General features: G+C 40.6%; 3 protein-coding genes across 3 annotated transcripts; 2 read left to right on the forward strand and 1 right to left on the reverse strand.

Annotated features, from left to right (window-relative positions):
- The first annotated feature begins 6315 nt into the window (after positions 1 to 6315).
- On the forward strand, positions 6316 to 12272 carry LOC311350755 (serine/threonine-protein phosphatase 2A 55 kDa regulatory subunit B delta isoform). The gene is made up of 10 exons (XM_084470823.1): positions 6316 to 6455; positions 6659 to 6733; positions 7301 to 7398; positions 7516 to 7681; positions 8024 to 8136; positions 8520 to 8697; positions 9190 to 9354; positions 9641 to 9810; positions 10095 to 10186; positions 10499 to 12272. The coding sequence occupies exons 1-10, from the start codon at positions 6449 to 6451 to the stop codon at positions 10776 to 10778; spliced, it is 1344 nt and encodes a 447-aa protein (XP_084326949.1). The 5' UTR covers positions 6316 to 6448; the 3' UTR covers positions 10779 to 12272.
- A 149-nt stretch (positions 12273 to 12421) lies between these two features.
- On the reverse strand, positions 12422 to 15808 carry LOC311350756 (BCL2/adenovirus E1B 19 kDa protein-interacting protein 3-like). The gene is made up of 6 exons (XM_084470824.1): positions 15662 to 15808; positions 15170 to 15344; positions 14772 to 14832; positions 14472 to 14578; positions 13395 to 13550; positions 12422 to 13160 (listed from the first exon to the last, which is right to left on the reverse strand). The coding sequence occupies exons 1-6, from the start codon at positions 15699 to 15701 to the stop codon at positions 13118 to 13120; spliced, it is 582 nt and encodes a 193-aa protein (XP_084326950.1). The 5' UTR covers positions 15702 to 15808; the 3' UTR covers positions 12422 to 13117.
- A 3169-nt stretch (positions 15809 to 18977) lies between these two features.
- Positions 18978 to 22662, forward strand: smndc1 (survival motor neuron domain containing 1). Its single transcript, XM_084470269.1, has 6 exons — positions 18978 to 19104; positions 19461 to 19580; positions 19777 to 19919; positions 20439 to 20594; positions 21311 to 21464; positions 22076 to 22662. The coding sequence occupies exons 2-6, from the start codon at positions 19461 to 19463 to the stop codon at positions 22211 to 22213; spliced, it is 711 nt and encodes a 236-aa protein (XP_084326395.1). The 5' UTR covers positions 18978 to 19104; the 3' UTR covers positions 22214 to 22662.
- The last annotated feature ends 162 nt before the right edge of the window (positions 22663 to 22824 follow it).

Below are 22824 nucleotides of genomic sequence, written 5' to 3' on the forward strand. Positions count from 1 at the left end.
GCACAACAGGCCGGAAGGTACAAAAAAGAGGAGACACAAGTAGGAAGCGAGAAACAGAATTATCACAGAGATCATAAAATGGTGTCGTGAGCCGTCCTTTGTGCCGGGGCCATACAGGAGTTCTGTAGCTGAAGAAAAGGACAAAAACAGAAGGCACCACGGATATAGTGTGTCCCCCGGCAACAATACGCAAAGGTTCGACTTGCAGCGCATGGGTGTAACTTTAACTGGAATACCGTGGATCAAAGACTCACAAACAAAGTAGGTGGAAACGGCGGAGCAGTGTCCATGTCTGGCAGTAAAGGACAGGTTCACTAGAGAGAGAGAGGGAGAGAGAGAGAGGGTGAGTGAGTGAGTGAGTGTGAGAGAGAGAGAGAGAGAGAGAGAGAGAGAGAGAGAGAGAGAGAGAGAGAGAGAGAGAGAGAGAGGGAGAGAGCGAGAGAGAGGCAGAGACAGGCACTGTAAATATAGAACAGAGACAAGTGCAATATTGTAGTCAATTACTATGTTGCCTGTTTTGTCAGAATAACCTGTAATATGTTTTAGCTAACCCTAACCCTAACCCTATCTGTAGCAATATGAACCAAGAAAAACCATAACTGTATGAAATGATGGTGTGGATTGGATAGATTTATTGATTGATAGATAGATAGAGAGATGGATACATATATAAATAGAGATAGATAGATAGATAGATAGATAGATAGATAGATAGATAGATAGATAAATAGATAGATAGATAGATAGATAGATAGATAGATAGATAGATAGATAGATAGGTTGATAGATTGATAGAGGCATAGATAGTGTTAAAGATAGATAGAGACTGACGGACAGACAGAGAGTCAGACAGATTGATAGACACACAGATAGAGACAGACTGGCCAAGAGACAGTCGGCCAAAGAGTCAAGACACGAAAGATGAGAAATCAACCATCAATCCAATGTTCCATATCATTATCGTCCAATCCAAACAAATAAACGCTGTGGGGATTGTGAAGTGCACGTCAAATTATTCGGTTCTTGTTCCTTGACACAGAAAAATAAGAAAATAAAAATAGAAAGCCAACGAGGAGCGTGGCCTTGGCGCGGCCAGGGCTCAGGGCAACTCATCAACTTAGATCCGCGCCATGTGAATGTGTAACCTTTCCCCTGCAGTTGAACCTGCACATACAAGTGTTAGCAAAGGTCCCCGTGGCGCCGAGCTCTTCTGACATGGATTCTGAAGCCTTGCCACTTTATTAGCTGCTAAGCCCCCCACCAATACATGTTCCATATAGTGGAGAGCTACGTTATGAGCCAGGAACTCATTGTCTGGCATTATTACAGGCCGAGTCAGCAGCAGCACTCTCCCCCCCCACCCCCCCCCCCCCCCCCCCCCCCCACACACACACACACCCCCTCCTCACCCACCACCCCACCCCCCCATGCCTCATCCCTCCCAGGAGAGCAGCCAGATTGTTTGATGGGGAAGCTACAAGTGAAATTTAACCCATCCTATTTACAATATGATCCGTGAGACCAGAACTCTAATATAGCTTGTATATTTCAACCCCGACTGCGTTTGGAAAGCTGGCAAGGGCTTTTTCATTCCTGTCTTTCTGTGATAGCAGAACGTCAGTGTTGTTAGCTGTTTCTCGGATGCTTTGCCGGAAAAATATATATTAATAATCAGTCAATGGAGTATAGGCATGGAAATTAATAAAGGTATGAATGAGGTGAAACAGCCTCAATGACAATTGAATAAAGGTTTGTTAAAACATAAGCACCCCATGGCATTTAAAATGTCCTTTGCTAGAAAGCAGTACATTCCACGTTTATAATGAGTTTTTTAATGATCAATGATACATGATGACACATGAAGTATTGAAGAGTATTTATTATGTGGAGGGGGAAAATAAGTTTGTGATTTTACACTTTCATCTGCAGCACATGAACATGGAAACGTTCCACTGGGGTTGAATACTAAGTGTTATAGTGCCCTCTAGTGTACGAACGAGCCACTCGGTAACATGGAAGATATACCACGGCTAAAGAACATCATAGAGGCATTCTACACTGTACAAGTCCATGCATATATGTTTACTATGTAACTATTTACTCATTAAGAAAACTATTTTATCCAAAGTGGCTTATGAATTCAGACAACTTAATTGATAACAGGGGGAGGTTTGGGCATGTTGGCTCAAGGTTGCCTAGAGTAGCTGTTGACATTGGGGATCAAACCAAGTACCTTTTTGGCTATAAGAGTCAAACAGCCTAATCACTACTAGACCAGCCAACAGATCAGTGGGCCGTGTAGTGTGGTTGAACTATTCTCTTGGTGACCACACACACACACACACACACACACACACACACGCTCGCGCTCGCACACGCACACGCACACACACACACACACACACACACACACACACACACACACACACACATGCTACACCCAGAGGACAAATAGAAAGATAGACAGACAGATAATAGACAGACAGACAGTCAAAACAAACAACAGGTTCTGAGTTGTGCCTCCAGACGATCTCCGGCAGAGAGGCGAGACGGGGGTGTTTAAGGCGATGAATGCAGATTACTTTTACAGATATTTAAATTGCAAAGACACATGCACTCAATGAACCAATCGCAAAGCTTCATCCTATCCCACTCATCAGGCCCTTCTGGCACTGAGGCGGCCAGAGGAGAGCGCAGGACAAAACAGAAATAATAATACACACGCACACACACACACACATACATACGCACACACACACACAAGACAAACACAATAAATTATTTAGGACTGTTGTTTGGCTCCTGTGTGTGTGTGTGTGTGTGTGTGTGTGTGTGTGTGTGTGTGTGTGTGTGTGTGTGTGTGTGTGTGTGGTGTGCGTCTAAAGGTGTATGCATACAAGAGAGCAAAAGGATGAGAGTGAGTCAGAGAGAGAGAGAGAAGGGAGAGAGAGAGGGAGAGCGCTACAACTGAAAGGCTGGACAGAGCCCTTGAGCAGACCACATAATGGTTTGAGTTCAAAAAAAAAAAGTGCATTTCTTACATGTTTATTAGTGTTTGTTCACATCACCATTACACATTCAGAAAGGCTGACATATCCTCTGTTTTCTTTCATTAAAAATAAATACCCCAAAAAACAAGATTTATTGAATTTTAAATCATAATAAGTTCCATGCCATGTGTCCGAGTTCCCTCCAACGCTGGGTGTGATGGGGAACAATACTAAATCAAAACATCTTCACCATTGTTGTGTTGTTGTTGTTGTTGTTGTTGTTAAGAGAACAAGAATAGCAATGTGTACGATTCTGTTTAAAAAAAACACGATATATATATATATATATATATATATATATATATATAATGCAAAAAAGAAAGTCAATATACTTTCATTCTTCCGCGTCGGTAATGAGACGTATTTTCTCCAGGAAAATGTCTTCTTCTCCGGAGGCTGCGTGTCTGCTGAATGTGGCCGTGATCCTGGGTAAAAAAAACACACACCGCAGACAGGCCCACCGATCAATCTCCCCAGGTTGCCCACAGCCAGAGCAAGCAGCTGCACCACATGTTTGCCTTAGCACGATAGCGACAAGTTAACATACGGCCGAGCGCAGTAACCATCCACAAGCAGCCTCTAGCTGTCTTATAATGAATCCCCAGCGGGACGGGGAACTATCAGAGGCAGTGGTGTTACTGGAGGCTCGGAATGAAGTCAGCACCCCTCCTTATACCTGATGAGGGTGGTACGCCTTCAAACACACACACATAGAACACACACAGAAAACACACACACACACACACACACACAAACATTCAGATAGACACATTGAAGTGCACACACACTCACATACACACACAGATAAAACACACATGAAAACACACAGGCCCACGCACACACACACACACACACACACACACACACACACACACACACACACACACAGATACAACACATGGAACACACAGATAAAACACACATAATACAAACATGGTAACACACACATAAAACATACATAACAAAAACACAATCACATAGTTAAAACATACACACATTAGAGAAAGAGACACACATGCCCACACAAAGATAAAACACAAATAACACACTGATAAAATACACACATAACACATACATATACAGATAGGAAACACACATAACACAAATAAAACGCATGAAAACACACACATACACACAAGCACACACACAAAACACACACATAACACATACACATATTGAAGCCTTTTATAAAATAAGATAATTCTCATTCACACAGCTATCAAGCAGCCTATATTGTTTTGAATAATTTATTGGGTTCAGGCAAAATATATCCTTTGTTTGAATGTTTGTTATCATTCACAATCGACTAGTAAGTCCACTAATCATTCAGTAATAATGATTAGTTCTCGATATTTAGGAAATGCATTTCTGCTACTCAAAGAGGTACAAGTGACAGTGTAATATTATCAGTATTATCGTATGAGTGTGAATTTGTTGTATAAAGAATCTTTTGATGCTTGTAAAATGTTTAACAATCAGCATTTATTTTTCTTCTTTTTTCTTTGTTTCAGTTGCCCTGTATTTTTTCTATTTGTACAATAGCAGACACTTACACACACACTTTATCTTTTTTTTATGTTTCTACTATAGGCTGCTGTGTGGTGATGTATCAAATCTCTTCTGATGCTTGAACTCCATTCCTCCGACTTTTTCTTTCATAGTCTCTCGACCCTCTGGGAAACTCTCTCTCTCTTCCCGGAAAAAAATAATGTGATGAGAGAGCGATAGAACAGGGTGGGTTTTGGGATGGGTTGGGGAGAATTTGATACAACCCTTCCAGAACACATTCAATTTGAGTTCTGATTTTATTTTATCATTACTGCAAGGATTTCCTTCTCTATAACAAGCTAATGAAAGGATAAAGTTTAATGTTGAAAGTTTGACTGAATTAAATACTAATGTAACACAATGAACAAGCCTTAAACAATATATGTTCCAAATATTTGTACATGTTAAGTTAATTAAATGTTTAAGTACTCAATATTTCTATGCAAATATGGATTTTTTTTTATCAAAGCTTGTAGTATAATTCATAATGTTAATCTATATTCAAACAATATATGTTTAGACAGAAATATACTACAAACACACTTACAAAATACTATTATTACTACTACTACTACTACTACTACTACTACTACTATTAGTACTACTACTACTACTACTACTAATAATAATAATAATAATAATAATAATAATATTAATAATAATGATTAAATATGTTTCTTTTATTAATTAATTGTATTATAAATTAAAATATTAAGTCTACTGCTTCATGCACATTCTTTAATAAAGCCGTTTGCTTAATTAATATATTCATTAAGCAGGGGATGAAATAAATAGACATATGCCTGATATATTAACTTTTCAACGTATTAATAATTGTTCCATCGCAATTTTAAATATGATAACTTTCTTTTAAGCCGAACATTAATTAGAATTTGAAAATGTTTAATTAGTTATTCAAAACCGCCCACTCAAATCGAAATCATAGGCCAATTTAGCTTTTTGTCCACCAGATGTCGCCCATAGACCACATATTAAAAAAAAGAGATACCTTCTGTAAACTCCCCTTGCTTTGACAGTAGGACACACAAAGCATCATCAAAAACGTAAAAACAAAAAAGATGAAAACATTAAACAATCAATTGTTGCTCTACGCCTTCTAAAATTTGTAAGATTAATATTTATGACACTATTATAACCATTATAGCTAAATCATGACTGTTACCTAAAGAACTTTACTGACACTATTTATATCTTGAATATCAATATAATAGGTATGTATTTTACCAATAGCAATTTCAGGCAGCCTACTGAATGTGGAATGCAACAGATAAGAAAATATAACACGATAAATAACACTTTTTAATCACGTGAGGTAATTGCAGGGATTACAACAGAATAAATGATACAAACAGAAACAAACAGTGAAAGTCAGCATGGTAGAATAACAATAACAACAGCAGAACGCGAAATACAAGTAGAAAGTTGGACGCAAATGTTTTATTATAGTAGCCTACAACATCCCCGATGGATGCTGTGAGAGCCAGGATGTGTGTTTGTGCGTGTGTGCGTCCGTCCATGCGTGTGCGTGCGTGTGTGTGTGTGTGTGTGTGTGTGTGTGTGTGTGTGTGTGTGTGTGTGTGTGTGTGTGTGTGTGTGTGTGTGTGTGTGTGTGTGTGTGTGTGTGTGTGTGTGTGTGTGTGTGTCTATGACGTCATCGGCCCATGTACTGTGCGCCATTTTGAAAGCGAAAAAAAAATCTGGGATAATTTCCTCCGTGGTCTGACAGATCTGTACTCCCCAGTCCTCACCCTGATTGTGGATGTTATCTCTATTCCCTCAAGAAAGCTGCATTGGTTGAATAAGTATCCCAAGAGCTGCTAAATGAAGCAATGGCAGGTGGGCTACTTTTAAACACGGACTTTAAAAGAGATGATGTGTGTATGTGTGTATGTGATGGCCTGGATCGCCAGGTTCGCTAGCGGCTAATAAAGCGGCTAGTTGTCAAAACTGTGTCACTGTCGGGTCATGTTGGGACCCAACGCGTCGCAACATCCCCCCAGTGTTGAGCTAACGCGATGCTTATTGTCTCTTTATTGTAGGAGTTTCAGGAGGAAATGATTTTCAGTGGTGTTTCTCCCAAGTGAAAGGGGCGATAGATGAAGATGTTGCGGAAGGTAAGTGGCTACTAGCTGATAGCTTACCAGGCTAGGTAAAAAAAAGTCGGTTCTTAATGATTTGTGTGGACATCCTATCATGAGATGTGTGTGGTGAGCGGTATTGGACACAATGCGATTCATGAAAGGCAGTGCAGTTTTGTTTTTAATTGTAATTAATAACGATTTTCATTGCACGGCCAATTACATTTCGGGGGCTATGTAGCTAGCCTTGAGCTAGCTGTAGGGAGCGACCGTGTTCGTGACGTCACTGTGCTGCGTCCATGTATGTTGTGTGCATACAAATACACACACCACACATGCTTAAAACACATACCAAATGCACGGCTTCAACATGGCATTAAAGTCATGTGAGAGTAATGAATCACACAACTAGTATGCAGCACAACCATTCAGATAAGGCTCGGGCCATTGAGATATTTGTATTGACATGTTTATTGTTGTGCCAGAGGCTATACGTTCATGTGTGAACTTCACCACATGAATGTACAGGAAATTAACCAATCATTGCTCCCATTTATTTTTTGTGTGTTGTACTATTTTGAGACGTGTGTTTTGTTTTTCTAGCTGACATAATATCCACAGTTGAATTCAACTATTCTGGAGAATTGCTTGCGACTGGGGATAAAGGAGGAAGAGTAGTGATATTTCAGCATGAACAAGAGGTATATTATTGTATTATGGTTGTAACAATAGTCCTGTTATGATTCTATTCAGTGCAGTTTGCTGTGTTTGTGCATAATAATAACGATTGTTTTGTTTCGTACATTTGTCTCTCTCAGTCAAAAAATCGTCCACAACTACGTGGGGAGTACAATGTCTATAGCACTTTTCAGAGTCACGAACCAGAGTTTGACTATTTGAAAAGTTTAGAAATTGAAGAGAAAATCAACAAAATAAGATGGCTACCCCAGCAAAACTCTGCTCACTTTCTACTCTCAACAAATGGTAGGACATCTGCTTTCAATCCTTTGTATTTCATGGTAATACTTTTCTACAGTGAGCATTAAAGGCCATGGATTGTGTAGTGCCTGTGGGTGTTTGACTCCCAGCCGAAAATTACTGGGCTCTTCCCCGAGCTCAGTAACAGCCCAACCTCTAGGCATCCGTACGCAAGATACCCTAACCCTGCTCCTTAATGACATGAATCTGAAAATCACTGAAGGTTGTTTTAGCTTAAAAGCATATGCTTAATGACTCAATAGTAGAGACAGTAGTAAATTGCACTTTGTCACATAACCGTTTGCTAGCTTTCTCTATTAACCTCACTTCAACCTGTCTTGTGTGCAGATAAAACTATCAAATTGTGGAAGATCAGTGAAAGGGACAAACGGGCCGAGGGTTATAACCTGAAGGACGAGGAGGGGCGGCTTCGAGACCCCTTTAGGATCTCTTCTTTACGGGTATGTCTTGAACTTGGAGCCCCCCCATAACTCAAAGGATCCTTATATTACCTCCTGGTGTGATGTTGATTGGGCAGCATGAGTCATTACAAAATCCTCCCTGTTAGTGATATCACCAGGGGGATTGTCTACCCGGATGTGTGATCAATGGATGATTAAACAGCTCAGCCTATCGGTTGGTACAGTACGCTGGGTAGGCTTGTAGGGTCATCTATCCATTAAACGTCAGGGTTGGCCTCTTCCACGTGCGAAGTCACGAGAGGGTCGATTTTGAAATGCCTCGTAATGGCTAATCATTTATCACACCTAGTAGTAAAATGGGGGCAGTTTAACAGTGGACTCCGCTTAAGTCTTCCTAATGCGCTGGTGTTGGTGACTCACAGGTACCGGTGCTGATGCCAATGGACCTCATGGTGGAGGCAAGCCCGCGCAGGATCTTCGCCAATGCGCACACCTATCACATTAATTCCATTTCTGTAAATAGCGACCATGAAACGTACCTCTCCGCAGATGACCTAAGAATAAATCTATGGCACTTGGAAATCACAGACAGAAGTTTCAGTATCCTTTTCAAAATAAATGTCTTTATGATGAGTCTCCGTGCGTCAGGAACATACTGTGGTGCAGTGTTTCCCCACCGTAGGGTTTGGACCCTACTTTGGGTCGCTTTGTGTGCATATGGTCACAGGAGATGGCTGACGTACAAGCTCATTTATGGTGCATTCTTGGTTTAAAAGAAAACTATAGATGGCATAATGATTCCTAGCCACAAGCCAGCTACTTACTACTTACTCAGTGTAGAACAATGCACATACAATCAATGGGACGTTGCTGTTACCCACAATGTTCGTAAAATATAACTACTGTGTGTGTCAGCGGATGCACTAAAATAGAGAAGTTGGGGTCTCAAACACATGAGTCAAAGATTCAGATTTAAAATTGCCTGTGACTCATTCCCACAAATGTGGGAAATGACCACTGCTGTAGTGTATGGTGGACTCTTTGAATGTGTATCTGTGCATTTTCGTCTGGCCCTTAACACTGCGCTCCCAGATATTGTAGACATCAAGCCTGCCAACATGGAGGAACTGACGGAAGTCATCACGGCTGCAGAGTGCCATCCACACCAATGTAATGTATTTGTGTACAGCAGTAGCAAAGGCACCATCCGTCTATGTGACATGCGGGCGGCTGCACTCTGTGACAGGCACTCAAAGTGTAAGTATGTCCCAATGTGTACATTTAGGACCCAGATGAAGGGTTTTGAAAAATATTTGTACTGTTACTGGATTTTGATGAAAGCTTTGTCAAATACCAAATGAAAAAAAAGTAAAAGTTATGTTACCTTATCTTAATAGTAAAATTCTAAATATATAAGTTGCTTTGGAATTTTGAAATAGTATTCTTGAGGGTGTACTTTTTTTTCGGTTTTTGTGGCATATTAACATTTTAGTGCCATGAAGTAATGCCCCTTTTCCCTCTATTTTATTCCATCAAACCGCAGTCTTTGAGGAGCCTGAGGACCCGAGCAGCCGGTCCTTCTTCTCGGAGATCATCTCCTCCATCTCGGACGTCAAGTTCAGCCACAGCGGACGCTACATGATGACCCGGGACTACCTCTCTGTCAAAGTGTGGGACCTGAACATGGAGAACCGGCCCGTGGAGACGTATCAGGTGTGCCTTCATGTGTTTTGACCGTTGGCGTGGAGAGGCCCGGGGCAGTATGGAGAGAGCTAGGCTGATCTAGATGGGACACGATGTAGGTCATCGTAGTGCACTGTATCATGTTTAATATATCGCCTACTTGTTAACAACTTGTTGCAGGGTCTGTCTGCAACAAGTAGAAGGCAAGTGTATCGAAATAATTATTGCACCTTTTAAACAGCATGAGCAATTGTGCTATGTGTTAGTTGAACATAGTTGATCAGTTGAAGGAAGTAATGTTGTTTTTGTTTCAGGTTCATGAATACCTTCGCAGTAAACTGTGCTCCTTGTATGAAAACGACTGCATCTTTGACAAATTTGAGTGCTGCTGGAATGGCAGTGACAGGTAACATACAACTTTCTATAGCTTTTTGTATTACATCCTGTCTGATCCATTGTCTCATTGATTGAATTTTCTTTCATGTTTGAGTTGCTTTTAACAGCCAGGCATTTATGTGTGTAAAGTGTAAATAACAACTCACTGTCTCACTCTTTCATAACACTCACTCTTTAGTTGTTTTTCGAGACCCCTTCATCATTCTGACCGTACTCTTGGATGTTTGGATTCCTCTGTGTTTGACACCAGGCTTTTGTGTCGAGTGTAAACAAAGACTCTCTGGTTCTCTCTCTCTCTCTCTCTCTCTCTCTTCTCTCTCAGTGCCATCATGACCGGGTCGTACAACAACTTCTTCCGAATGTTCGACCGCAACACCCGACGGGACATCACGCTGGAGGCGTCCCGGGAGAGCAGCAAACCACGAGCCACGCTGAAGCCCCGCAAGGTGTCCACCGGGGGCAAGCGGAAGAAGGACGAGATCAGCGTGGACAGCCTGGACTTCAACAAGAAGATACTCCACACGGCCTGGCACCCCAAAGAAAATGTGATCGCCGTGGCGGCCACTAACAACCTGTACATTTTCCAGGACAAAATCAACTAGGAGACAATAAGAAGAAGAAGATTTAAAAAATTAATTTGCGGAGGGGGTGGGGGGCTCCAGAGGATAGGGCTTTTACTTGTACCGTTGTAGTCAAGCCTACTACTTGTCTATCTGTATAAGAAGCAACGGCCCCTGGTTGGCCTGCTGGGGAAGAATTCGAAAGCACGTCTCCTTTTCTTTCTTTTCTTGCCACAGGAGGTTCATAGGCCAGCTCCATAGGCCTGTTTTTATTTTTTAAAAGTCTGAGCTTAGGTTGTTTTTTGCCTCTGACACCAGGGCTGATCGACATGCCCCATCCTCCCCAACCACCCCCTGACCCAGTAATTCCAATGTGGGTCTGATTGACAGACTGGCACTCCCCCTCCCCCGCCTCCTCTCTCCCTGCCCCCTCCCCAGAGGTGACCCTCTCGAACGCATTGGTGTTTGTGTTGACATTTAAAAAGCCTTCATTTCATTTGCTCGAACGAACTCCTCGGAAAAGCCCCCCTCCCCCAAAAAACGAGTTGACGTCTTGTCAAAGTTTTAACACCGTTGCAAAAGAGTTCGGGGCCCATCTCACACATGGACTGCTGGCCGGTAGGCCTAACTGTAACATTCCCCCATTGGTCGTGTATTCAGGCCAAAACTACTGGTGGCAGATGGTCATTGCCAAGTGGGAAGTGGACATTTCTGTTCTCCCCCCTCCTCCTTTTTCCTCCTCCTCCTCTTACTTTATCCCAGTCAATATGGTGACATAATTTCACTGACTGTATCTACTCGAGTACACCTTGTCATCCACATAATAAAATAAACTAAAACTAAAAGATGTGTTTTTAAATCTACAAGTATGTATTAAACATGTTGTTCTTTATTGCTTTGCATGTTTTTATGTTGTAGAGAGGTTGGAAAAAATGTCCAGTCACACCACTGTCTTTTATTTTAATTTAATTTTTTTTAGCAGATCTCAAAAGCGTAAGGAGAAAAAAATAATATCTGTTTTGCGGCTCTAATTCAGAACCACTGTCGGAGACGGCCAATCATGTGTTTGTGTCCAGACATTTTTTTTCTCAAGTTGTTTTAAGATGACGGCGAGAGGCTGAAAGGCAGTAGATGGGCAAAGGGAATCCACAGCCTTAATACTTATCTCCTATCAGTGACCGCTACTACTTTGCGTCCCAGTCGTTTTCTTTTTTACAAACCTCATGTGCATTATTTTGGAATCCTGTTTTATAGTTCTGTCCTCATATACAGCTGCTATGCGTGGCCGTCTATGAAAACACACATAAAGAGGGGAAAACTGCACACATTGCCGTTGTAATAAAGAGTGCCTCCATCTCACGTTAAGTAGGACACTTAGACTGGCTTCCTTCACGTGCTCTTATTCATTTTGTTAGGGATGTCACTCGAATTTGAACTGCATATTAAAAATGTGGCTCTTCTCTCTCTAGTTGTGAATGCAAAAATGAAGATTGACTACACGGATCATAAAATGACATTAAAGCGAACATAACGATGCATTGTCTTTGTCCATTGATTCCTAACATGGTGACAATGTATTCACTTGTTTCATTATTTTGACCAAAGTTAAATAAAAATCTTATTGTGTTAATCTGCATGTAGTCCAGAACCTCTTTGATAGGATAGTCGCTTTCTCTTGTTTATAAGAACAGATGTACTTGATTAAACCAGACAGGAAATTCTAATCGTTGATACTTCTGTATTTAGGAAGTGAATCCTCTTCAACATTTACCTTTTTTATTTTTGCCTTGAGTAAGAGCTTGAAAACAAAGGTCCATTTAAAGCTTATTGAAGACACAATCACAGTTCAATATACAAAGTCTGCTTACATTTTGCCTGCATTGTAAATTTTACATGAGAATCATTTATAATTATTTATAATAACCATTCTTAAAAGAAGCATATTGATCCCATAGACAATAGAGCAAAACATGATAAATGCAACAAAAAACAGATCACTCTGAAGCAACCATCATCTTTTCCCCCCCCACTATAACAGGAACTGACAGCTTTACATGTCAGTTCCTATTCGTGCACATTTGAGGGAGCAGGAAATAGCAAAAAGGTCATTGCCAGACCTTGGGTTTTGGAGTTATAGCGAGTGGCCATTGTGTGTGTGGGGACATATTCATGAATACGACAATGAGATTTAGCAATGACTGGGGCTTGGGACCTCACCCTTAACCGTTGAGCATTGAGGAATCGGCCAAACCCAAGCGTGACACACAGCTGTCTCTTCTCCTCCTTGTTTCTTGCTTTGTTTGTAGTTTTTGAGGCATGCCTAGTTGCGCAATCCAACCCGGCATGACCGAAGTTGTCGCAAGCTTAAAACAGCGACATAATCAGTAGGTGTTATGTGAGGTCAAACGCTTCCCGATGTAGATCCTGGACAAATAGAAAAAAAGGCAAACAAAATAAGTCACGATTTTGCCGACGAGAGCTCGTACAATTCAAAGGGTATCCTAACCATCCTAACCTGTCGGCATCCTAGAGCAAGTGATCTCATGTATCTGAAATCACTGTACACCACTTTGTATTCAAGTGTCTTATAAATCACCATATAAAAGTATTATTAATATTATTCTATTCATATTATTACTACTACTATGCAGTGCTTACCCCAGGCCAATGGCCAGTATGTGTGAGACGATGAGCGAGGGCAAGAAGAGCTTCAGGAAGTCAGGGGAGAGGACCCCCCCGCTCTTCATCACCCGGGTGTTCCTGATGCTGAGGGAGGAGGCCGAGCGTCGCGGGGGATGCTTCAGCAGGAACTCCCTGCCGAGAGACGCATCAATTATGGATTAATAACGCGCCAGAGGTGCCTCACTAATGGCATCGCATCCGCATCACATCCACACCCCCTGCCGGGCCCAGGCTCCACGCCTCATAATATGATTAGAGGGGAGCCGACCTCCCAACACCCATTGTAGAACCAACACCACTTGTAGATTGGTTTGTATTGTAGAGGAATCCCTCTCTCGATTAAACACATGCTATTGCCTGCATAATATTATATAATTGGCTGTGATGGTTTGACCGGTGACCTGCTGATTAAGCATTGATGTGACACACCCGTCCTCCGTTTGTTGAAACTGGGTTTAAAGGGCGTTTCCTTGGGCCCAACCCCAGAAAGAAAATAACCTGAAAGCCTGAAAGGCAAGGTTAGCAGGATGGTTCTTCTTTGAAGGTGGTGTCGATTTAAAAGTATTTAAGTGTAATTGGTGAGAAACACCATCGCCCTCTGTCTGCCATTATTGAATGAAGTGCTCTATGAGAATATTTGTTTTTGTTGCCAACCCCTGCTTCTGTTTAATGAGACAAGCAATGGTACGGCTAATTTCTAACCAGTCAGGGCCATTCTTCCTTAAATGGATTATAACAATTTTTTATGAATTCAGGTTGAGGTTTAAGAAGATGTTTACATGAGAAATTTTTGTTACATTTTTTGTAGCTACTCCCATTTTCATTGTAGGCTTCTATTGTCCTCAGCCTCACTTGTCGATCACTTTTGATAAAGGCATCCTCTGCTAAATGACAAACTGTAATGACCGTATATATCAAGTCTTCTGGATGATACTATTGTAGATGTTATGAAAGCAAGTGCATTGCTTTTCAATTATTTTGTTTGTGGTGATGGTGCATTGATGTAACTTGACGGATGCGGGTAGGTGCAGACCTACATTACGGTCAACCTACTTGGGTGGGTTGTTCTCGGGTCTGCTAGACCAATCCCAGATCCAGTCTGCGTTTCTGACCATCAGGTTCTCCACTTCACGTCTCCTTTCTTGGAAGTCTTCTTCTGACTGCAGAAATCAATAATACCTTTAATGGATATATCATTTGTTGTGACACAACAGATGTTATCATGACGTGGAAATGTTATATTATATACATAATGATTGCACTTAACCAAACACCGCAGAGTAATCTACTGGGTGACTGAAGATAATAAATATTTCATATATTCCATATTCAATCGATTTTTATGGATTTTACCTGTGAGCTGTTTGCCTCTGATCCCTTACAAAGTAGCAGGGGAGTCTGTGATCGGAGTGGGCTGTTTTGATGAAAGCACAGAAAGTTTCATGTTTAAAGTTACTTGTCTTATGTGCCTTAGAGAACAAGAAGTGTAGGCCTACATATTATACTTTGTTATCATTATATATTATATTATTACATTTATATATATATATATAAAATCACATGCACACTGTTTTAGGTCTCTGATAATAAACCAATACAAGATACAAAGATAACAATAAATAAGTAATAAATGTGAATAGTGCAACCATGATGATGTGAATGGTAAAATATTACTTGACTGAGAAGCTTCGGCATTAATTTATAATAGGGGAGGGTGAAATCAAAGGTGTGCATTTGCCATCCACACAAACCTGTTACAATGAGAGCTTCCCTTTGAGCTGTTTTTGGCCGACTCATGTTGTGCTTCCAGAAGCATGTTCTCTACGTCAGCCTCCAGGCCTGAGGATGGGCTCTGCTCCCCCTGGTCGTCCTGGGAACCCGTCGTGAGGGAGCTAGAACCACTGAAGTGTAGCTCTACCCAAGAACCTGGGAGACGAAAGGGTTCAGATTAGCACGTTAAAACGATGCGTCTATAATGCTGTTGACGGTTGTAAAAACATCATAACGGTGATAGTCTGTACAAGTTATCGCGAATTTGAGATATCAGAGCTCATTGATAACACGAGGTGAATCAATCGAGTTGGTTGGTAGACTGAGATAGCTGTTAGCTTGCTAAAATACATGATTGATATGATTTCTGTGGTTCAAATCCCCCTTGTCTATTTTGCAGTGTGTGCATGAATCGGCTGTTTCCCATATTGTTCACAATGTTCTTCCCTTGCCACAACTTATGAATCTCCTACCTTGTAACTCCTCCGAGGAAATGTCCTTCGAAACCGACATATTGTACGCTAGTCTCCGGTCGAGAATCAACACAATTTAAACCGAATACATGTACGAATACCACGTCCACGTAGTAGAATAAAACAGAAGCTCCACGAACCACGACAATAACAATGACGCAATGTTCTGTTTACCATGATTGTGATTGGCTTGTGAATGAGGGCACGTACAGCACGCATGCGGGGCCTCTTATCCTATCCTGACCCCCATTCATAGTCCACCCTCTTTAGGGGAAGTGACTCTAACATGATGTACACAAACATCAAGTACAACTAGAAAATGTAATCCCACGCATAAGTGATTACTGTGCATAGAAATTCCTGTGATCTTTATTATCTTTTTGCATGTCACTTTGGATAAAGGCATCTGCTAAGAACCATAACCATATTTCAGTTAAATTCAGCTGAGGGTTGTATAGCCAATGTAAAGATTGATAGTTAAGTGTGGATGAGTTGAGTTATGGTCGGACAGAAATCCGACACTGAACATAGAAACCATCAACTTCAGTCTCTTGTCTTCTCTTAATTTCACAACCTTTGAACAATTATCTCTTTTCTGTGGATAAGATGAGGGAGGTAGTTAGATATGCTTCTTAAAATGTAAATCACAGTAAATACTAGAAAATGCATTTCCTGCAGAAAATGTGAGTGCTGTAGTGCAAAGTGAGGTTGAAAATATGTTTTAATAAATCCATATAGATTAAGATATAAAGAAACATTAAATGGCTTAAATTAAGTGAAGGTATTTGAACATTTGAGTTCAAAAGTCTAAATGGAGTAAACATGCACACCATTTAAAAAAAATTAAATGGTTGGAAACAAATAAAGTGACAGCTGAATGAAAAGGGCAAAATTGCTAAAAATGCAGAAATGTAAAATGAATTGAACTGAAGAATCTGAAAGGTCAAATGTATTCAGGCATGCAAACTGGTTTGGGGTGAAAAAGGTGAGAAAAAAATGATAAAAAAAAATATATATAAAAAAAATTATCTAAAAAAAAATTTAATTTTTTTTTTAATTGACCTGCGAGCATGTTTTTTTTTTTGGACCTGCGCGCATGTTTTTATTTGGACCTGCGCACTTGTTTTTTTTTTTACCTGCGCACGCATGTTTAAAAAAAAAAAACATGCGCATGCAGGTAAAAAAAAAAACATGCACGCGCACGGGTGGGACGATCAGTACTTCCCCACATAAAGAGCTTAGTTCTGATTGGATCGCTTCCCAATTCGTCCCGCTTACATTTTCGTCTCGTTTTTATTCGTTAACGAAAGTGTCAAAAGATTTCGTTGTGGTTTTTGTCATCCTAAATTGATTTTTATTTAGTTATCATCTCGTTTTCGTCAGACTGTAGACCCCCCCCCCACCCCCACCCCCAATGTTTTCTCAATGGATCTCCACGAATTACACAGGTGGCCAATTTTGTTTTAAAAATGACGAATTTCGCCGAAAGGTGACTAGTTTGCATGCCTATGTATTGCCCTGCACTGCTGACAATCGGAAAGGTCAAATGTATTGCAGTGCACTGCTGAAAAACCTGGAAGCTGAAATCTGTCGAAAACTGACTGACGCTGAATTGCATTACCTCAAGAAGCAAAGTGCTGAAATACATTGTTACAAAAGCTGGAAGCTAAACTGTAATAGCCTACTGTCAAAGCTGGAAGATAGTAGTAGTAGTGGTACTAGCTGTAGTAGTAGTAGTAGTAGTAATGGTAGTAGTAGTAGTGTTAGTAGGCCTACTAGTAGTAGTAGTAGTAGTAGTAGTAGTAGTAGTAGTAGTAGTAGTAGTAGTAGCTGCACAAACGATATGCCATATGAAAGGTATGGTATTGATTGATTTTAGTAGATTGATTTTTGTTTGTAGAAAGAATTATAATATTCCCACCAGTTCTTTTTAAAACTAGCCGAAATTGAATGTACTTGCCTAATGCTAATTTTTCCAGCCTAAATTAAAAGTAGTCAAATTGGGCGGGAAAAAACGCCCAATCTGGTCCTGCTCCTCCCTCAGCGTAAATCTGTTTCTCAATACCAAGTACGCAGACTACGTACTCGCGGACTTGGAAGTACGTACTTGGCAAGTCCGGACTTTCAAGTACAGACTTCCGAGAACGCGAGTACGCACCTGCAATTGGAACAGCAGCGGACTCTCTAGTTTCTCAATACCAAGTACGCGGAATACATACTCGCGGACTTGGAAGTAGTACTTGGCAAGTCCGGACTTTCAAGTACAGACTTCCGAGAACGCGAGTACGCACCTGCAGCGGACTCGATGATGCATTCTGGGATATTTAACGGTCCCAAGTCCACACGAGTCACCTCCGATGCATCCTCGGTAGAACGGCCTCATCGAGAACGCATCGAGGACACTTCCGGGTTTTACGACAGTACTCGCGTTCTCGCGTACTTGGAATTCAATAATGAAACTGATTGCTCATTGTGCAACAGGTGTGCAGCCTCACCCAGCCCAAGAGTCCAATCAGACTGGGCCAGGTGAGGCTTAAACCAGCCATCATCCACACACACTCCCAAAAATGCATTTTAATTTTTACCAGGACATTTTGTGGGGAACTCCAGTTAAGGTTTGAAACCGTATACAAACGTTTCAAATAGGGGTGAATTAGAGGAGAAAGATAACAGGGGAGTATTTGTTAGAGCTATGGGAGCATCTGCCTCAGCTTATAAATTATAGTTTTATTAGGTACGGTGTCACACATATAAAAGCTGACAGGTTGAAATTAGCTCTAGTGTTGGCCATACATTATTAATTGTGGAACAATAATAGCTTTATATAGCCTATTTCTTGGTGATTTGTGTAAATCATGTTTTAAGAGCCAAGCTATGGCTGTATTAAACATGGCATGTTACAAAACCCTAATTGCAGGAAAAGTGATAATGGACACCCATAATAAAGCAGATGGGTGTTCTGTGTCCGTTTTTTTGTGTGTTGCCTGTATTCCATTTCCCATGATATATTTCTCCTGAGACTGCCTTTACTAAAATGTTCCTGACAAATAAGCTAATCATAGCAACCATACAATAATGAAAGAATAACTGGGAGATCTGAACTGGATATAGTATTTATATATTGGAATGCCACCATGTATATCTGGTTGACACACAAGGCACAATTCATAAACTGTAGCTTGCCTGTTTTTATTGTAGGCCATTTGAGCACAGAGTTAGTAACTCCCCCTAGCGTCTCCCAACCATAAACTGATCCAACCCATTATTTCCTCCTCGAAGACCACCAAACTCTCGCGATGGCTCAAGCACATTACCTGAACGCTGTTTCGGTTGATAAGCAGGCCGAGTTGTTGTTTGTTCCCGAGTCAATCGGTTTCGGTAATATCGCAATAAATAGCTTAATGTTGGCTATATTCACAACATAAAACAACAAGAATACAGAGGTAAGATCACAGCTGCGTCATTTTAGTTTTTAAAGTGCCTCGATTTGTATGTTTTCGATAGTTATGTCATCGCTTTAATGGGACATTAGCTTGAAGTAGCTAACACATTGCTAATCTAGGCCTTTGCCACACCGCCGATCTCTCTAATACTAAGAAAGAAATATGTATTGTGTACTCAATGGTTATTTTCTTGTCATATAAACATCAAATCCATATTCCAATTTGACACGCACTCACTTATTCCTTTATTCACCGAATTCATCGATGCTAACCAAGTGTTAGCCCAGTGCTAACCTTTGTGATGTTTGGCATAGTGTGTTCTCAACTAACTGTTTTTGTGTTTTCCCTCTGTGAAGATGTCAGACGACCTGGTGAAACAGCTAAGCAGCTACAAGGCCCAACTACAGCAGGTGGAAGCTGCCTTGTCCACCGACGAGGACAATGAAGATCTTCTCAAACTACAGAAAGATTTACAGGTGCTTGTTGTAGGCCCAAATTAATCATAAGATCTACTGGATTATTAATGCACTTTGTTTTTTAATGCAATTTTGTTTCTATGTAGTACAAAAACAAACTAAACTGTTTCATTCACTTGACATTTCATTAATTTCTATATGTATAATATCCGGGTCATATTCTAACTTCTGGACTTCATTCCTTTTATATTTCTAGGAAGTCATTGAGTTGACAAAGGACTTGCTTGCAGCTCAGCCGGTTGACAGCACGTCCAGTACCAACAGCTCCGATGCAGCTCCACTGAAACACAACTGGAAGGTTGGCGATGGCTGTATGGCTGTGTGGAGCCAGGACGGACAGTGAGTGTCAGCTGCTCTCCTCTCTCTGTAGCCTGTGTGGGAATCATCAGACTAGTTCTAGGTGTTTACCTTAACACTTGAAAGCTATGGGAATATTAAGGGGGAGGCTGGTTGGCAATGAATCATTTATTGTTCCTCTCATTAATTATTCTCTGTGATGCATTAATGATGATTCATCATCACTAAAAGGCTTACATTTTCAAAAACAGCCACATATTGCATTTATTTTATAATAGCTCAAATGTCTTAATAGATTACTAAGCACATATTGAGTACTTAAAATTAGCAGGCATCAAATATTCTAATTAAGATGTAATTCAGTGTTAAAACATGCAAAATGGCTTAACAAATACATAAATGCAGAGCTAAATAAACAATTGGGAAATTAATGCTATGACCAACTTGTATGTTATTGTAATTCACTATCACTTTAACATGTTACCATAGTGGATAGTTGGATCACGTGGGACCTGGCAGTCAACTCCTACTCACCTGCTTACAGACGTGATTCTTTGACAGGGTGTACGACGCAGAGATCGAGGAGATAGACGAGGAGAACGGCACGGCGGCCATCACCTTCATCAGCTACGGCAATGCAGAGGTGATCCCCCTGCAGCACCTCAAGCCCCTGGAGGAGGGCAAGCTCCGCGACGAAGACGGCAAGCCCAAGTCAAGGTAAGGTTCATCGGCTCGGTCCCACCTACACCTTCCTGTACCTGTTGTCATAGTTGGGGCCACTGGTAGGCTGAGCACTTTTCATCAGTGGCTCCATTTACTATTTAGTCCTTTAGCTGGGGCTTTTATCCTAAGTGATGCACAGTGCATTTTAGATACAGGTTTTTAAGGAGCAGGTAGACGGGGCATAGGTAGGGTTGGAACCCAGAACCTTTCAGTTCTCCATCCCATCCATTCTGGAGAATTTACCCCACTCTTTTTGTAGTCCAGTAGTGTGTTTATAGATCTGTTGTTTGTAAGAAAGAATGTATACTCCTGAAGCGGTCTTACCTTCTGGTTCGATGCCAACTACATTTATTGTACTGTACTTGTACGGAGTAATGTTGCAAAAGTAGAATAAACTGCAGTTAGCTGTAGTCCCGCAAAATAAAATTATCTCTTTTAGAAGCTTTCTTTTCAACTGCCAGATTGGAAAATTCTGCAGCTGATAGCAATTGTTTCAGTATGTAATGCTCAATATTTTGACTTGTCAAATCTATCAGCCAGTGAACAGTGACCGCAATACCTGCTGTCCTTATCTGATTTGTTGATCACAAACCTTAACGGTGTGATTTAAAAAAAAGAAATGGTCCCATGATGATGGTGCTGGTGATGATGATGATGGTGGTGGTTTCATACCTTGTGAACATAGTTGCTTTTGTCACTCTTGATTCCAGGAAGGAGCAGATAGCAGAACAGAGGGAGTATAAGAAGAAGAAAGCCCAGAAGAAGGTCCTGAGGATGAAAGAGTTGGAGCAGGAAAGGGAGGACCAGAAGTCGAAGTGGCAGCAGTTCAATAATAAAGCTTACTCCAAGAACAAAAAGGGACAGGTGGGTTTTTGGTGTGCGTGTGTGTATATGCGTTGCACTGACTGACTGAATGTATCAACAGCTGAATGTTGTTGAATAAACCATAAATACTAATCAATTTGAACAGTTACATTGTTTTCTAATTTCTAAGCACTGTTTTCCACTACTATGGTGCAACACCATTTACATTTTTCTAACTTTTTTCAAACTATGCAAATCTTTCTTTTTTGAGAATAGATGAAAGAGCACAAGTAGGCATTTTTTGTTTAAAAAAAAAAAAGTTCAAAAAGTAAAATAACTTTTATCAAAGTAATCTTTCAGTTGGTCACATTGTTGTCGGTGTTTGAAGGGTAGTCCCATAGTCCCATTGGATGCTGTTGCTGTCCCACACTATTTACACAATTTGTGCAATGTCATACCTTTTGTGATTTGGGAGCAAAGATGACGGTTTCAGTTTACACTATTGTCGAGTCCTGTCCTATGCTTGCTTGTAGTGATGTCAACACCCCTGAAGCCTTTATCGATTGGATCTCTGAAAGAAAGCCTGCTCATATCTGGCCATAATATAATTGTATTCATTTAACGTCTCAGGATGATATTGACTAATGAAATCTTCTTTTTGTGCCTCACAGGTTAAAAGGAGTATATTTGCATCTCCAGAAAGTGTTGACGGCAAGGTAGGAGTGGGAACGTGTGGTATCGCAGACAAACCGATGACGGTGTACAACGACACATCGAAATTCAACGTCAGACATTTAATGCCCCAGTGACCCGTCGTGTTGTGTAAATAATGTTCATCCAACTATATACTGGCTGGGTCAATGTTTCCATGTGGTCATATGATTTACGTTCCTTGAGTCTTGGAGAATACATTGCTGTACACCATTGCTTGATTTACTGAAGTACTTTTTTATATTATATAGACAGAGAGGGAAAAAGTTTTAAATATTGGACATTTTTTGTAAAGGAAATAATAGATACCTGATTTCACCATATTCACCTGTTGTATGTATGTGGAGACCACTGAAAACCATACATGTGGCTGGGTTTGTGTAACTTATTTAATTGGTTGCTGCCTGTATTAAGAAGTCGATGTTTGTCTGTTGGACATGCCATGACTTTGACGTTTTGTGAGGCCTGCTTTATGATGCAGAATTTTAACAAAACCAACACTTGTTATTTTTTTGTACATCCATTATTAAAAGACAAATTTTTCCTTGCAAAATATTTCTTCTCTTCAATTTGTTTTTGCTCATGGGTAAACTTAGAAACAGGGCAGGTAATGCCACTCATTAGGTATTTCAGAACCACAAGTTGGTTGATTGAGTGAAACCCATGTTTTGACTGATTTAATGGTTAATATTATGCAGAAATGGAAGCA

The sequence above is a fragment of the Micromesistius poutassou genome (genome assembly GCF_964030765.1).
Source record: "Micromesistius poutassou genome assembly, chromosome: 7".
Taxonomy (NCBI): domain Eukaryota; kingdom Metazoa; phylum Chordata; class Actinopteri; order Gadiformes; family Gadidae; genus Micromesistius; species Micromesistius poutassou.